The 16,342-nt window shown below is 47.7% G+C and overlaps 1 protein-coding gene across 1 annotated transcript in view; it reads left to right on the top strand.

The window, feature by feature from the left end:
* The window catches only part of LOC142570245 (putative transporter YutK), a 518,716-nt gene that overhangs the window by 405,088 nt on the left and 97,286 nt on the right, over positions 1–16,342 (top strand). The window contains exon 8 of the mRNA XM_075678647.1: positions 9,382–9,550. Coding sequence (XP_075534762.1) covers positions 9,382–9,550 — 169 coding nt within the window. The remainder of the gene's footprint in view (positions 1–9,381; positions 9,551–16,342) is intronic.

Genomic DNA, 16,342 nt, shown 5'->3' on the forward strand with positions numbered 1-16,342 from the left:
AATAGCGTCAATATACAAATTACACTTTTCACAGGCCATTGATTTCACCATTATTTTTGTATGATGGTTCTTTCAATCAGTGCTTGTATTACATGAGCAGGTGGATTTGAAAGCAAAGCTTTGTTTGCAAACCTTCCGACTTCCATAATTGTGTGGCAAGGCACTGGCATGTTGTCGAATAGCTCACACTTCCTCGGTCCTGCACCAAAGAAGCCGAATGCTATATTTCAAGTTGGATCGCACAACAATTCAACGGCACACAAAGAAGAGTAACACACACAGCAGAGCATTCTGCTGTGTATTTTTCTTCTTTGTGTCCCATCGAATTGTTGTGTAATTAAACTTCAAGCTTCCATACCAATACACCCAGTCTTCAACCTCACCAATGCTCTAGTTATTAGGCCACAATGGTGCACATCTTTGAAATTTCCTAACACAAATTAGCTCTCCAAAAAATCACAAGTGTTAAATTTTGCAGCACAGGTGTATGTACGCACGTGCCATATTCTTTACCACTAAACTCACAGGAATCAAAGGGGCAAGCATTAACCAGCCTTGCTGCTGCCGTTACCATTATCATCATGACACCAATGGAAAGACAGTGCCACGTTTCAGTAAAGGGAGTGCTGGAGGGAAAGGTGTGACAGCGAGGGCTTACAATAAAAATAACGGTTACGAGACATGTTCAATGCCAATATATGCTGCATGACACTCATCCTACTTTGGCACTGCGGTGAGCATTTACTCGTTTGAGCATATCACGTTTTGTGTAATCATTGCTCTAAAGCTGTACAAATGGTCTATTTGCTCTGCAATTTTTATTTTTATCATGGTGGGTTAAACACCCACTTTTCATTGGCATCTGCACCACATTTCTCCCGATATGTAATTTTGCCTTGGTGGTTCATGACATCTTCACGTACTGAGAGTTCTGCAGAGCATTGGGTGTGCGTTGCTCTACTGCTTAAGAATTAGAGCCCCATTATGAGACGAAAATATACAATTTATCCATCCAGAATAACGCCGCCCCCCCAAAAAATGAAGATACACTGAACCTCTGGCACATGCATCGACAATGAACAGAGCAAACAATCTGAAGTATTCTCTTCATGCAAGCCAACACACTAAGATTCTCAATGCATTTTCATTTCGCCACACATGCATAGGCACAACAGGTTTGGTGCAACATCCACATCTCGCGCTGCAACAAATTGTGCAATGCCTCGCTGTTTCATAGTGCGGCCGATAGATTACGCATAACCAAAATTCAGCATTGTGCATACTAAGTAACTTCACCAATGAAGAACCCCAAGTTCTTTATGAGATTAGGATTCATAGGTTACTTCACACAATTTGTGATATCCATTTATCTATTTGTACTTAATTAACCTCTTTCCCAAGAAAATGAGCCATTTGGAAGGCACCCTGACAGACAAGTAGTACAATCGGCAAAAAGTCATCAACCAGCGAAAAAGTTAGTATCATAAGCAGCCGCATGTGAGATGTCGCTAACACAAAATTTAAGTCGGCAACACAGAAGTGACAAATTTGGCAATATGGCGTGTCTAAACATTGCTTCAATGTTAATCACAGTAACGCTGACACTGAAAGCGCCTTAATTCCTAGGTACGTTCCGTCGACACACCCGACTACGTTTGTAATGTTCCCACGAAGTAGGAAGCATTCTTTTATATATGCCCGCTCAGCCGCAGTATTCTGGAAAGCTAGCCACCGCTTACGCACTGCCGCATCGATAAGCGCGTCAGACACATCTGTGACACAGTGGCTAACAGTAGTTTGATGGCGTCCAATGCAACGCTCGGCGCCGACGCTTCCCTGAAAACTCCCAGTCCCGTAGAAACGGAGGGCACAGATGACTTGCTCTACGACGGTGAGCGAATGAAGCCCGCCACGCTGTCTCCGCAGACGAGAGTCTTCGCCTTGCTCGTCACACAGCCAGCGCACTGATGTCTTCGACAGGCGAAAATGACGCTGAAACTCGCCGTCGGTCATGTAGGTGAACGGGTCCGGACGGTCATACTGCCGCTTGCTGCCGCTGGATGCAATGAAACAGGCTGCTGCTGCCGCCGCCATGTTCCCGAGTTGAACTCGGAGGGGGTTTCGCGATGTACGAGTTTAGCAAGAGTTCGCCTGTCAATCAAAACCAGAGGTCACGCCCCGCGCGAGGCGTGTAACTCTTGTGCGCGCACCCACTACAGTTGGGCCACGCCCAACTTATCTTCCGGCAACAGCGACGCGGTGTCGAGCTGAGAGGCATCAACAATCTTGACCGCCGACATAAAACACGCACAACGCACTGTCATCGGTGATGTACTGAGCACCACTATCAAAAACAAAGCGTTGACTGTCGCTGGCTTATGCATACATCTTCTCGGGCTGAGATGGCCCCACAATACGGTTTCATTGCCTGCATTGTGGCGCGTAGCACACACTAAACAATTATCGGCACGTCACTGTAGCTGCTTGCAAGGCGTCGATGCGCCGAGGGGGACGACGATGCTGAGGAGTGCGTATTGCAGCAGTCGTTTGAGATGGCTGCTCTGTCATCGGTGATGAAACGGTGCCACAGCGTCGTAAAAACGATCAGCGTCCGAGAATCACTCGCTCTCCTAGACCCAGTGCAATGGCATTTCTTCACAAGCACTGCGCACTCAACAGTTCCAACACCTTTCTCCGTTCGAAGTCTGATTTCATAACTGCACACAAGAGCCCTCACCTGCCAAAATGCGAGTGCTGCGGTGTCGTTACGATATCCATCTGCGATCGCTGCTGGCTCCAGCAGAGGTAATCCGCAAGCACGTTCGACTGCACAACACACTCATATACTGCGTACATGCGCTCAGAGGCACCTTCACTGGGCAAGCGATGACAAGCGATGAATTTTGTCGCTGGGAAGCACGCACTTTTCGCAAAGTATCGCAGAGGCTTCGCGCACAAAGATAAACTGGTACATTTTCACTGAACTGCGTCGCTCCGCACTCTAAAATAACATGCCGCCATTTTGCAGCGACAGCCGTTGTGTCGTTTTTAGTTGGTAAAGCGGGGGCCTTAATAGCCTAGTGAAGCGCCTGCGATGAACAGCCGTACCGCGGCGCTGCGTGTCTATTCCCCTAATAGAGAAAGAGTGGCCATGGCCCTTCATGGATCATGACCGACTTTATTGAGAATAGCACTGCAGCGCCCCTAGGCGACTTATCCCCGTATGAACGCCCTCGTGCGTGCGACTCGGTTCAATGTACCGCTTCTAAGCTTTCGCCTCACTGTCGCCACTCGCGGCAAGAAGTGCAAAATTTAATAATTTGCTCGATCTCCGTTTATCATCACAAATTTCTAGCGTTGAAACGAAAAACAGATACCTAAAGAAATAAAAATGTTCGTTATTTTATTTGTTGTATTTTAACGTATTCGTTTGAGTGGAAGTGTAGGTGCGAAAATGCACCGCATGTACCCTGTTCGCATTCGACGGAGGAAAGAAAGATAGCATCAGAAAGAGGAGGCACGCCCTTGACGCGCCCGGGAAAGGCGTGGCAAGCGGCTCACGGCAAGTGTGCAGACAGACAGCGGGGCAGTCACGGAATCGCCAAGTTGCGATAATCCGTTGATAACAATACGCGGCGCTGGCGCGTTTCGTTGTGCAGCCTTCTGCGCTTGAAACGTGGAAGCAGTGTGCCGCGCAGGGTGCGCTCATGTTGTCATACGCGGCTTTTTGTCTACATATTTTTTTGCCTACAGCTTCGGCGCGTTTCACGCTATCTCCGTTCACTGACTGCCGTCGAGCAAACTCGGGTAAAACTCGGGTGAACGAGAAACTCGGCGCATCCTGCATAGCACCCCAGGTCACAACTTTGATGAGCTTAAACTCTACATCTTAGTCAAATTTCCGTTCTGAACGAGTAAGAAAATACCGAGAATCATACCCTATCCATAAGTTCAAGACATTGCAACCAATAGGTATGAACGTTTCAAAGGGAGCTTTAGAATATAGAGAGTTTTAGCTCAGCGGGTTTACGTTTCGCTCCGCTCGCAGTCTCCACCGTTGCGCCAGCGGAGCGGCTCGCGAGAAGAGAATTTTAGCCCGGCGGATCACTCACCCGCTCGAGCGGAGAGAGCGGGGTAAAACCCCTTAAACTTCGTAAAGTAGTGCCACGCTTTGAAGAACGCCGCCTCCTCCTCCAGCGCTCAGGCCGAAGCCGACGCCGCGTCGCTATTGGCCTAATGGCATCACGTGGCCCCTTGCGCCGGCTTCGTTTGTTTACAGTCGCGCTTCAGTGCCATCTTTGCTCGAGAAGCGGCGCTTGTTGGTGGCATTCCTTCCATTCCTATTCTGTGTTGTTTTGATCTTGTGAACGCCTCGAAGGATATTTTGTGGCAAGTGCGACGTCGCTTCACGTCATTTTCTGTTACCATGACCTGCTGCGCGTTTGGATGCCAATATAGTTTTAGCAAAGGCAAGAATATGTTCGCGATACCTTCCGGTAAGCGCAACGCGTTATGAACGAAGACATGGCTTCACCGAATCGGGAGGGAGAACTTCCGACCAACTTCCTCCGCGCGACTATGTGATGTAAGTTGTGGCTCTCTCAGAGTATTGTATGTGCCAGGCTGGCGTATTGTGCTGCGGGCAATAACGTAGTAGATATTGCACAGTTCACTGTGCATGTTGTCATTTGTACGCACGCTTCAACATGATTTTTACGCAACGTCTGCTTTGGTTATATGCGCACTACGTGGTCGTGTTAGTCATATTTGGTGAGCTTAATCGTTTTGAACGCCAACCGGCTTGAGTTCGCGGGCACGCGAGGTTGCGTGCGATAACGTGATTACGAAATTATTAAGATTCAGCGCAGTCCTTTTGATAAAATTTCAGTCTCGATCATGAAAGCGCCTCAGGAGAGCAACTCTCTGCCTTTTGTGGTTACTTACCAGCCTTCTTTAGATAGACTAGCTTTGTTTGCCAGATTTGTTCGTGTTCTTCGTTGGCGGTCGCCCGGTGGATTTGCGATACAGAGGCACCGATGAAAAGCGTGCGTGCTCTCCCGAAACCGTGTTACGCGGTGCGTTCGTCGTCGAGCGACCGCATCATAGGTAATTGAGACGTATGTGCTAATTCGCGTGAGCTTTAAATTGTGCGAAGCTAAAGATGCGGCGGTGGAGCCCTCGCAAAGAAAACGTGCGGTCGCCCGCCCGTTCCCTGGCTGGTTTAGTCGTCGTTCGTGCTTAGTCGTTAGCTCGTTCGTTCGCACGCTCGTTTAGTCGTTTGCTCGCTCGTTTAGTTCGCGCTCTCATATAGTCGTTCGCTTGCTCGTCTATGCCACTATTAGTTTCAACAGTCATTATGCCTAATTGAGACGCGCTTGCTGTAGGACTCTTAGGCTGGTGCGTTTATTTACGCAATGAGACAATAAATGGTGCACACGGACTTGTGACTGCAAAGGCAAATCTGTAATGCATCTATGTGAAAATAAACTGTTAACTTGCAACTCGAATGCCGTTTCATATCATTTTAACCTATGGATAAAACATCATTTCACTTGCCGCACTTTCGGCCGCGTCATGGCGGGGGGATTCTTTGCGCGATCATGACTTCACTAATAAAGTCATGTCTCGCAAATGTTACTTCAAAGGGAGTGCAACCGTTCTGAATGCATGCACCTCAGTGCAACTCGGTTCGCGACAAGTACGTCACTTAGTGAACGGACGAACCAACGCACGATGAAGTGTTATTCGTGATAAGTCATTAAACTGAAAAAAATTACTGAAGGCCACAGTGGTCTTGTTTGAGATTGAGTCAAGAATTGTTATCGCGCTCCCGCTTCGCGCACGAATGCTAAAAACTCATTTTATTTTCTTGTGTACGCACAGTCCCGACTCGATGATCGGCCGCGGTATTTCTGTCGGCGTTGAGACACGAGAAACACAATAGCACCAGCGCCCACCTCTGAGGCTTTGCGCGCGCTTAGATTGGCAAGCACGCACGTTGGCGGCACTGTAGCTTGTAATACACTTTCGAAGCTCCAGAGCAGTGATCTCCGTCAGCCTTTGTAGGTCATAGCTCATACGCGCCGCGAATTCACATGGTAAGGGCGGCGCGGATTCTTTAGGCTGAGGGCTTGCTGGAAGCCAAGAGGTTGTCATTCGATGGTAAACGTGTTATTTACAACCATTCGCAACAAGATCTTGCGACACGCCCTTGACAAATGTTGCGTACCTAATTGTAGGGCACGCGATACATTTGCAGTCGTCAACGCACAGCGTTAACACTCCTTCAGATACTTTTTTAAGAAACAGTTATCAAAAATTGAAATAAAAGCTGCCGTTACCGAATTTGTACAAGCATCCGACTAGAAATTCTATGCTGTACACGAAGTTACGCGGAGCTGGAAAGCCAACGTAAACGCCTAAAGAGCACTGCCTTGCTATGCGTGCATTCACTCTGCGAAAGGTCGTCTGCTGCGCTCGAGCATCGTAGGCGGCGCCATGGTCGAGGAGGGAGCGTCAAAGAGAGGAGAAACAGGAGGAGTGAAGGCGGAGGAGGAGAGTGGCACTACTTTACGAAGTTTCAGGGGTTTTAGAGCGGGGCGCTCTGCTTTCCCACCTAGTGGTCCGAATAGGAGTTACTGAGAAATGAATTTGAATTACGCTTGCTTTTATAATGCAAGAAATGTTGAATAAAGATATATTACATGTTCTCAGTACATTATTTGTTAATAATATACTGAGTACTAATGTACGGGTCAGCGCCGCAGTCGCCGTCGTCGATGCAGAACTGCCGGCGTTCATGTTCGCGGCTGCCATCTTGCATTTCCCATACACGCCCGCGCGCGCTTACGCACGCTCGCGCGCTGCGTATACCCTCCGCTGGGGAGTGCTTTCCAGCGGGCGTAAACGCTACTCCGTAAAACCGCTGGCCGCCTCAGCGTTGTGCGCATGCGCAGTCGTGTCTCCGCTCACCCGCTCCGCTCCGCTGGCCGTAAACCCGCTGGGCTAAAACTCTCTTATATTCGCTACGCTAAACTTCAAGCTATAGGCAACAACACTTAGTTGGATTTCTTGGCGTATCCCCCCCCTCGTTTTTCTTTTCTTTTTTTCCTTTCCATGCCTCCCGCCCTCCCCCCTTTCTTTTTCAGCCGGCGTGTCAGACGCCCTTGACACGCCGGCTATCACGCGTGGGTTAAAATACCGGGGTGGGGAGTGAGGGGTGGCCCTGGCTTTGACCTTGTGCACCGTCTTCCTTTACTCTCAATGCGACACGCTAACACACCTTCCCTCGTTTCCGCACTCTCTCCCCTTCTCCCCTTTAGAAGAACCCCACCTATATACATACTGGGGCGAGGAAAGCGTACGTCGCCTTGAAGAAAAAGTCCACTTGTCGAAACGTTGGCTCCTGCATTCACCTTGTTCACGTTTTGCTCATCGTCTTAGGATGATGTCATTTCCAGGCGACGAGCGGCTACGCTTTATCAAGCACACTGATAACGTCAGCGGGACAAGCATTGTGGCGGAGTTCAATGCGCAGGGATAGCTTTTAATTATTTTTGTTTTGTTGACGTCATCATGCGTCACCGCGGGAAGTTTCAAAACTTTAAGGTCAGTACGCCACGTGGTGGCACTCACACGAACTAAACCCTCGTGTCCAAAAAAGCTGGATACGTTGCAAAGAAGTTTGTCTTTCGTCTGAAATTTAGGAACCTTATAATTAACGGACGCGTAAAACAAGGTCGAAGCTGCCCGATTTAATGATGCGCGCGTTCAATGTTTTCAGTGTGCCAGGTTATATTTAGGTGAGTGGAACAGAAATCTCTAACTTCTCGCTGGCCTCATAGTCGTTCTCAAGTTCAGCTAAACCTTTGATAAGCATATTGTTTCTTCGTGAACAATTATTCAGGTCATCTACAACATCTTCTATGTCAGCACTGGGACGCGACAAAGTCATTTTAACTTCTTCAAGCGAGTCATTAACAGCTTTAACACCAGTGCCGATTTCGGGTAGAATAGGTAGATATTTTTAAACTGCGAGGACTTGGGTCCTAATATCGGCAACTTCTCGCTGCATTTCTTTCAGAATAGTTGCAGTGGTGTCAAAATTCTTTTTGTTGGCATCCATGAATTCTTTCAGTAGCGCATATGCATCGTCTACATTGGTACCAGGGTTGGCTTCAATGTCCCCAGCACAGAGCAACAGCAGCGCTAAGCAAATTCACAGGGCAAGCGAGGGTTTGGGGAAGAGGACACACGTTAAGCTGACTACTACTGCATGTGAGCGCTCAGTCAGATCAATCTTGTTCCGGTGGCAGGTACTGAAGGCGACGATACGAACCCTGTAGGCAACTTTGTCAATCCCCATCACTCAAAGAGGTACAGGAATGTTGGGCAAAAAAGAGCAATATGGGGAAAGCAGCCACGGTACTAGTTAAAGACAAAAATATGGGGTGGTAAATGCCACTACATATCTAGAACACAGCAGTGAGACGTTAGAACTGTGTCGTGCGTGACCGCGTAACCCGTGGGGCCAGGGCGAAGCAGTGCTTATTAAGCGGTGCGGTGGCGCTGGCCCCAGGAGTCAGAGCGCAGGTGCAGTAGCTTCGAGGACAGCGACGTCGGCCGGTCGATACGTGGGCCAGCCCGTATCTTCACATTCGCGGTAGGCTGACGCAGAAGCAGTAGGCGGCGGCGATGGAAGAAATCTAAAACACAGCAGTGAGACGTTAGAACCGTGTCGTGCGTGACTGCATATCCCCGACATATACCGTCATTCCGATGACAGCACAGCGCCCTTTAGGAAACTCCTATAGACGGTGGCACTAGATTTCACTCTAGGTGTTATAGTGAGAAACTCTATGGACGCTCGGGACGGGTGCGTTAGCGTGTTCTGTCGCGTACGTTCGTGCACGCGATAGAACACGTCTACGTGCTTCCAATGCAATAACACGTTTTCAGGACGACAGAAGATTTGAGATATTAATACCCAACGACCGCGATGGAAAACATTACCATTTCAGTTACTTGTGCGCTTCAATGCATAAAATGGCCATTTCTTAAAGAAAGGGTGAAACGAAAGTACATTTTTACCTCAAATTTTATGGCACATATTTCGAAACCGGCACTACCCACGGAGCCATTTCAGTTACTTGTGTGCTTCAATGCATAAAATGGCCATTTGTTAAAGAAAGTACATTTTTACCTCAAATTTTATGGCGCATATCTAGAAACCGGCACTACCCACGGAATTCGTTCCAAGTTGTACATTGAATAAATATAATGGGTGAAGGTCAAAATTGTCGGTCGCAAATTGAATTACAGTGGTCTGTCAATATGACGGGTATTGATGCTCTTCTATAGCACGATTCGTCCCGCTCGCAGTGAGGAACGGAACGTCCTAGAAGCGGCGTCTAATGGCGCTACCATGGGGCTTACGGTAATCGGCAACTTGATTGCCAATTTGGTTGCCTTCCTGGCCTTCATCGCCTTCCTGAACGGCACACTGCTCTGGTTCGGCTCCATCGTCGCAATGGATTTCCTCACATTCGAGGTGAGTGCATCGCCACGCTATGGCGATAAGGCCCACTGCAACCGGGCTCCTCTCTCACGCTTTAATGACGATTATTGGCATCGCCGTTGAGACCGGGTGGATACGTTCACCTAGCCTGCTTCGTTTATTCTGGTTTTACCACATCCTTTCGATCAGGAAGCCTTCCTGATCGCGATCCTAACTTTCGTCATGAGGTTACAGCAGCGCGCACTAAAGCATATGCACAAAGAAAGAGATACACGGGGACAAGGATAGTGCTTGTTCCCGTTTGTCTCTTTGTGTCTTAGTTAGCGCTGCTATACCCTCATGATGCAAAACCGGCTGGCCCAGTCCTTCACCTCCTTATTCCGTATTTGAAAGCTACATCACTACTCTCCGCGAGATCGGGCAATATGTAGAAGCACCGTCGCCGCGTTAGTGTGGATGAGCGCTGGGCGGCGTGCATTGAAATGCACACGGCGGTGCTTCACTGTGAACAATTTGGGTTGGATTGTTGGGTGATGAAAAGTGACGACGAGTTCATTACACATTGCGCTCCAGTGCCACAAGTCTGCACCCAAATGCTCTGAAAATTTCTACTATAAGTGAAAGGAGCGCAAAACGAACTTTCTGTGTTTTTTTTTGTGTTCGGCTTGCATTCTGCCTGTTCTGCTGGTTCTGCCGTAGCACAACTAAACTTTCTGCTATTCTTTCACTGGTTATAATTATGCCTGTATTCATATAGTATAAAGTTAAAGTAGCTAGTTATCGTGACTTTATTTCACCGCTTGTACGCACACATTACTATCTCTTACTTCTTTTTCTATTCTCTGTCAAATAGAAGATAGTTACTAAGTTTAGTTAAATAAGGTACGCCACTATGACAGCGTAGGATTGCAGGATTGCAATTTGCATTCACACGCGCTTATTTTTTTCGCGTTAACAGTGCAAAACGCAGCATTTTGACACTATGAATGCTTTTGCATGATTATGCGCATGGGAATTGCTTGAATAATTTTCAAATATTTGGAGAGCCCACTGCCGCATGGTATAACCAGCTGGAGGCCACGCTCGCCTGCAAGTCAGAGCCACCACATTGACATAAACAGCCTACCCAAGCCTAGGGACGGTGTCTTCATATTATGTGACTGTAAGGACAAGCCGTCACCGAAAAACCTGTTCCCCACCTGTCGTCTCATCCTTAACAATGGTAACGAGGACGCAATCACTGAACAGGAATGGCTGCTAGACGAATACGAGGACATGTTCTCGGGTCCAATTCGAACTATTAATGGGTTCGCGGGGTCTATTGTTTTGAATCAGGCAGGACAACCTGTTTTCTGTAAAGTCAGATCAGTGCCGTACGCCCTGAAAGACAAGAAGACTGAAAAAGAGTTGAAGGAGTTGGAAGCGTCTGGTGTGTGGTATCCGGTCCGCCAAAGCCAGTGGGAAACCCTTGTCGTCGCTGTTCGGAAAAGTGATGGAGAAGCCTTCATACTCGGTGGTGACTACCATGTGCAATCTTAAAATTTTCACACCCTTATGGGTGTAATGCGGGTGTATTAATCTTTTCACCCTTGTAAACACCCCTGAAACACCCTTTTTTAACGGAAAAGGGTGTTCAACAAGAAAACACCATTGGAACACCCCAGTCTTTCTAATTTACACCCTAATTATAACGGAGTAAGTGAACAAGCTTACAGTATATGATAAATGAACATTGCCAGTTAAGGCGTTGATATTGGCTATACATGAAACGCGCGCTACCTGCGCTTGAATCAGGTAGCTGGAATGATTAGATCGGGGCATCTAGGCAGCAGCGCACTGGCTCCGAACAGTGGTCAAAAATGAAGTTTCCCACGAATGTTGATATCGAACGGATGACACTAACGCGCAGACTTTGCATAGCCAGATATCTGCAAAAGGCTTCATATGATCAATGGCAAAATATTTACAATGCTATTACTGAATACTTAAAGGTGTGCAACCAGTTAGACTGGGAATGATTAGGAGTGAGGGCTAACGGTAAATAGCTCACCAACTTACGGTTTGTAGATGACATTGGCATACTCAGCAACGCTGCAGACTATTTGCAACAAACGTTTGAGGACCTTGTCGAAGAAAGTGTAAGAGTCTGATTGAGAGTTAGTATGCACAAGAGAAAAGTAATGTTCCGCAGCCTGGCTAGAGAACGAATGTCATGGTCGGCAGTCAGCCTCTAGAACCTGCGCAGAAATACGTTTATTGAGGTTAATTACTCGCAGGGGCCTCTGATCAAGGAAATTAACAAAAATAAAAAATTAGCTGGAGAGCTTGCGTTACTAACGTATGGGGCCGAAACTTGGAAGTTACCAAAGAAGCTTGGGAAGACGTTGAGGACCGCGCAACGAGCGATGGAATAAAAATTATTACGCATGACGTTAATAGACTGGAAGACAGCGATGTGGATTAGAGAGCGAACGGGGATAGCTGATATTCTGGTTGACATTAAGAGGAAGAAGTCGTGCTGGGCAGACATTGCAATGCGTAAGGGAGAGAACTGCTAGTCTATTGGAGTTGCAGAATGGGTGCTAAGGGAAGGGAAGCACAGTCGAGGACGGCAGAGAATAATGTGGACGTGATGGAATTGGGAAACTTGAAGACACGTGGAACCAGTTAGCACAAGGCAGGGGTATTGGAGATCGCAGGAGAAGCTTTCGTCCTGCGATGGATGTCAAAATAAGCTGATGATGATGATGTGACGACATCCATGCTAGCTTCGCGGCATGTCATTCATGTTATGTCATGCGTGCGTGTCATGCACGTTCTGATAGCTCGATTTGCGTCGATTGCGGGGGGGGGGGGGGGCTAGTAGCGGCGTAGCCAAGTGGGGCACGCCGGGCACTTGTACCGCTCACTAACAGTAAAATTTTTGCTGCTATGGCAATGGCCCCGCTGGGGGGGGGTCAATTGGGACCCCCCCCTCACACGCAAAAATTTGCTGGTTACGCCACTGTGGGGAGGGGGGTGTAAGATTGCTCTAGACCCCTCCACCTAACTTGTCAACGGAAACGGGGGACGGGAGGGCAGCTGCCGCCGGGCCGCAAACCTTAGGCAGCCCAATTACCGGCTGCATTTCCCTTTGGACGTGAATACTGCTGTAATGCCATTGCACTGTAGGATTGTGGCGGTTCGAGCGCATGCGACAATAAAACAAAACACATACAGCCATCAGCAAGTCTTAGCATGAGCAGGTCTTTGGGAGCTGGGCAAGACTCTCACAAAAAAAAAAAAAAAAGCTTGGCACCCCTCTTACAGGCATTGTCAACTCTGGGTCCCACCGCTCACTGCACATTTCCGGTAAAAAAAAAAATCACACAGGAACTCCTCTCGGATTTGTCTAAGTGTGCGTAAGCATTGTGACTCTTCCTCATCTACACACAGTCCATGTCGTTATCAATGTTATGAGACTTGATCCGACAAGTATAAGCGACAGCGCTGCGGCGACACGAACTGCTCTGGTCGGCGGCGCAAGCAAAGTACTACAGGTGGCGGGGCCAGGCGCGCTGGTGACGTTCCGTTCGTTTTGAGCCGTTATCGCTCTTTAGCCGTTCTCATCCGCGACGAACCATTATCAACCGTTCTCCGGCGGCGGCTGCTTGTGGCACGGCCGCGCGAACCGTATCTTGAAAGCGAACTGCATTGTGGACAGAGTGTGCCCACTGCTGAAAACTTCACGCGCTGTGTTCTTACCGTTTACTTCGCTTTGAAAACAGACGCGCGTACACCTATGTTGAAAGTGATCTGCGAAAAGCGCATAGTGCGGCATAAGCTGAAAGCTTCGTGAGCGCAGTGTTCTCGCCGCTTCGGTCGCGTTGAAGCGAGAGCTAGCACGAAGGTGAATTCACTCGCTGCTGCGGGTTCTATTTTAAAAGATATCGTGCTGTACGGACTGACGGACGGATGGTTTTTCTTGTTGGGGAAATATAGAAATACTTACGTTATACAAAAAAAATCGCAGGGTTCGCGAATTTCGCGATAAGAACCAACACCAACCTTGTCCCCCGCCCCCCGCTGAGCGATGCCGTCTTGATCGCCCCCTCCCAACAACGGGAAAAGGGACACTACCTCTCTATCTCAGTTGAAGAAAGGATGATGAAACGTTAACAACGACAATAACGGCATTTCCTAACGAGTTGTCTTGTGGCCTCTGAGATTTGCGCGCGAAGCTGGCGCGCGCGAACCTGAGAGGCCATAATTGGCCGCTTAATAGCATAAAAAGACAAAGATAATGCCAAACGACACAGTTAAAAATTCAAACAAAGAACTGATCTTAGCTATACTGTTTGGGGAAAGAAATAAAAAAATTAGACAGCCGCAACGCACGCCACTAAAGCCACCACCGCCGGCATAACGCGGAACCAATAGTTGGCAACATTTATTCGCGCGTCATTGCTTCGTCCGCTTCATCTCTGCAACGAGAGCCGCCATCTTCTCGCGCCTAACGTTTTGTATGGCTTTGTTCTCTGCAATCCGCTTACACAGCTCATCGGTGGCTCACATCTGCTCGGTGTCGCAATGCGGCCTGCGTCATTTTGTGGTGTTCGCGCAATCGGTGTGAAACATGTCGCATGTGAAATGTTTGATAGAAGTGCCTCACGTCCAAGTCAAGCCGCCGTACGGGTGTATGGCTGTGCGCCCCGTTCTCGGGAGCGTCGACGGATTTCCGGCATGCGGATTTCAGGTACGTGCAAATGCGTTTCGCCCTCCTATTGGGCTCCGGAGCAAAGCGTACAATATTTCATGTGAAAGATGCAGTGCCCGTCATCATGGTGTGAATTTCGAGCGGCAAACGAGAACTTTGGCACTTAGAGCACACCGCGGCTGCTAAGTCAGCGTGGAAATTGTTTTACGTTACCGTAATATGTTGCTGTCAGTCTAATCTGCGGCTTGTGGACAGCTAGCCCATTGACTTTTGCTTGTGGCAGCGATAGGTATATAAATGGAAGCGGTAATAATTTTCGAGAGCAGAGAGTTGTTTCGCTCGATGTTTGGTCGTGTTCATGGCGTTATGAAAGCTAGAAAACTAACTGGCTTAATCGTGCTTAGTTCCAACTGCAAGGGGCGTAACGTTGGCGCTGTATATGTTTGTTTTCGGTGTCACGAGTACCACTTTCCTGCTTTTGTTGCATGAGAGTGGTAGCTGCTGCATGCCGTCTGGGCAGAACACAATAAAAGCAATTTCCTCACTCATACGTATGCAATGTGACGTAACAAAATTTCCAGCGTTTTATTCGGAGCGTAAATATCCAGTATAGTTTAGTAAGAAACTCAAATTCTGTCTTAGCTTAGTAGGCGTGAAACAAGTGAAACTCTCATTCCTTTTTGAATTGTTCGCCCAAGCCGCACCGCCCGCAGATGCGTCATCGGGTAATTGACAGTAGCTTCGCTACGTGAGTTGTTTTATGCGCCAATAATACCTGGTTAAGTATCCTGTTAATTTATGCCGACGCTCGTTCATCTTGATTTTAAGCGGTTACTATCCCCGAGTACCGGACGATGCCAAACTTGTGAGGTGTAGCAAACTCGGGAAATTCGAAGTGGTGTGTTTGCAAGTTCCTGTTTTTACGTTTCTTGCATTCAAAGCCAACAGACACAGTATTACTCATTTATTTTCCATTTCTGCTGTACTTGATCAATCTAATGTGACAACTGCATTTGCTCTTTAATGTTGTCCATTTGCTGTGTATTCAGCTTGGCTGCCGTCCTCTCTTCAGAGGATGCCGCTGTGATAGCTCTTTCGTATAGCACATGCCTCTAGGCCCTTGTGTTTCAAGGGCTCTGGCGAGGCAGCAGTGCTCCAAGTAATTTTACCATCCTTCCACGATGGATTTTGATGTTCATAGTATTCGTCATTAGTCATCGCCATAATCTTATAGCACCTAGATTTTACGCACTCTACAGCGACAATTTTTAGGCCAGTTTACAGCCAAGTCACATCTTCCATAATACATCGTCAACATTACCACTTGTCATGGCGCTCTCTGGCCAAAACCTGGCCCTTGCGCCGTAAAACATTACACATCATCATCATCAGCTTGGTTGCCAGAAAATGCTTGAATTTTTTTCAGTATCCAAGTGACGAAATATTTCACTGACGGCCGTGTGTGAAACACGCAAGATGACAAAACTGATAGCAAAATGATGAGATATTCCTTTATAGCGTTTGGACTCGACTTTTCGTGAGGATGTCGATCGACCTTGGGCCTGGTGACAGCGCACCCGACATCGCCAAAGTGCAGCCTATCAGTTGAGTGCCCCCGAATGGACCATCAACATCGGAAAATGAAGCAGAGCCAGGCAGGGGCAATTTTTACTTTGGAACAGAGTACTGACAGCTGCCTCTTTTTTTAAGAACTAAATAACATATTTACAAACCAACCCTTTCTCTTTGTGCAGCCTACATAGAATCGTTTTTTGCTTGTTATACAGACCTTCAGAAAGCAGTTCTTCTGAACCCTTTTTGCATGCACAAAAAATAAAGAGGAGTGCACTTTCTGAAGAAATTGATGCACTGAAATGTGCGTTCGACACATAGTGAGATGCAAAATAAGCAACAACTTTAAAGCGGTAAAAAAAAAGTTTGAAACATGTTCTAACATCATAACCCGCCTTAGCATACGAATCTAAATATAACAGCAACAGAGGTGCATGCAGAGAAGTGTTTGTAAATGTTTGCAAGATATGTACATTGTCTAAGAAATTGTTTTTATTTACTTGGAGCTTCTTGGTGCCATGGCAGTGCATTAAAAGCTCAAAATGATGCCCCTGCTC

Source organism: Dermacentor variabilis, chromosome 2 (genome assembly GCF_050947875.1).
Source record: "Dermacentor variabilis isolate Ectoservices chromosome 2, ASM5094787v1, whole genome shotgun sequence".
NCBI classification, from domain to species: domain Eukaryota; kingdom Metazoa; phylum Arthropoda; class Arachnida; order Ixodida; family Ixodidae; genus Dermacentor; species Dermacentor variabilis.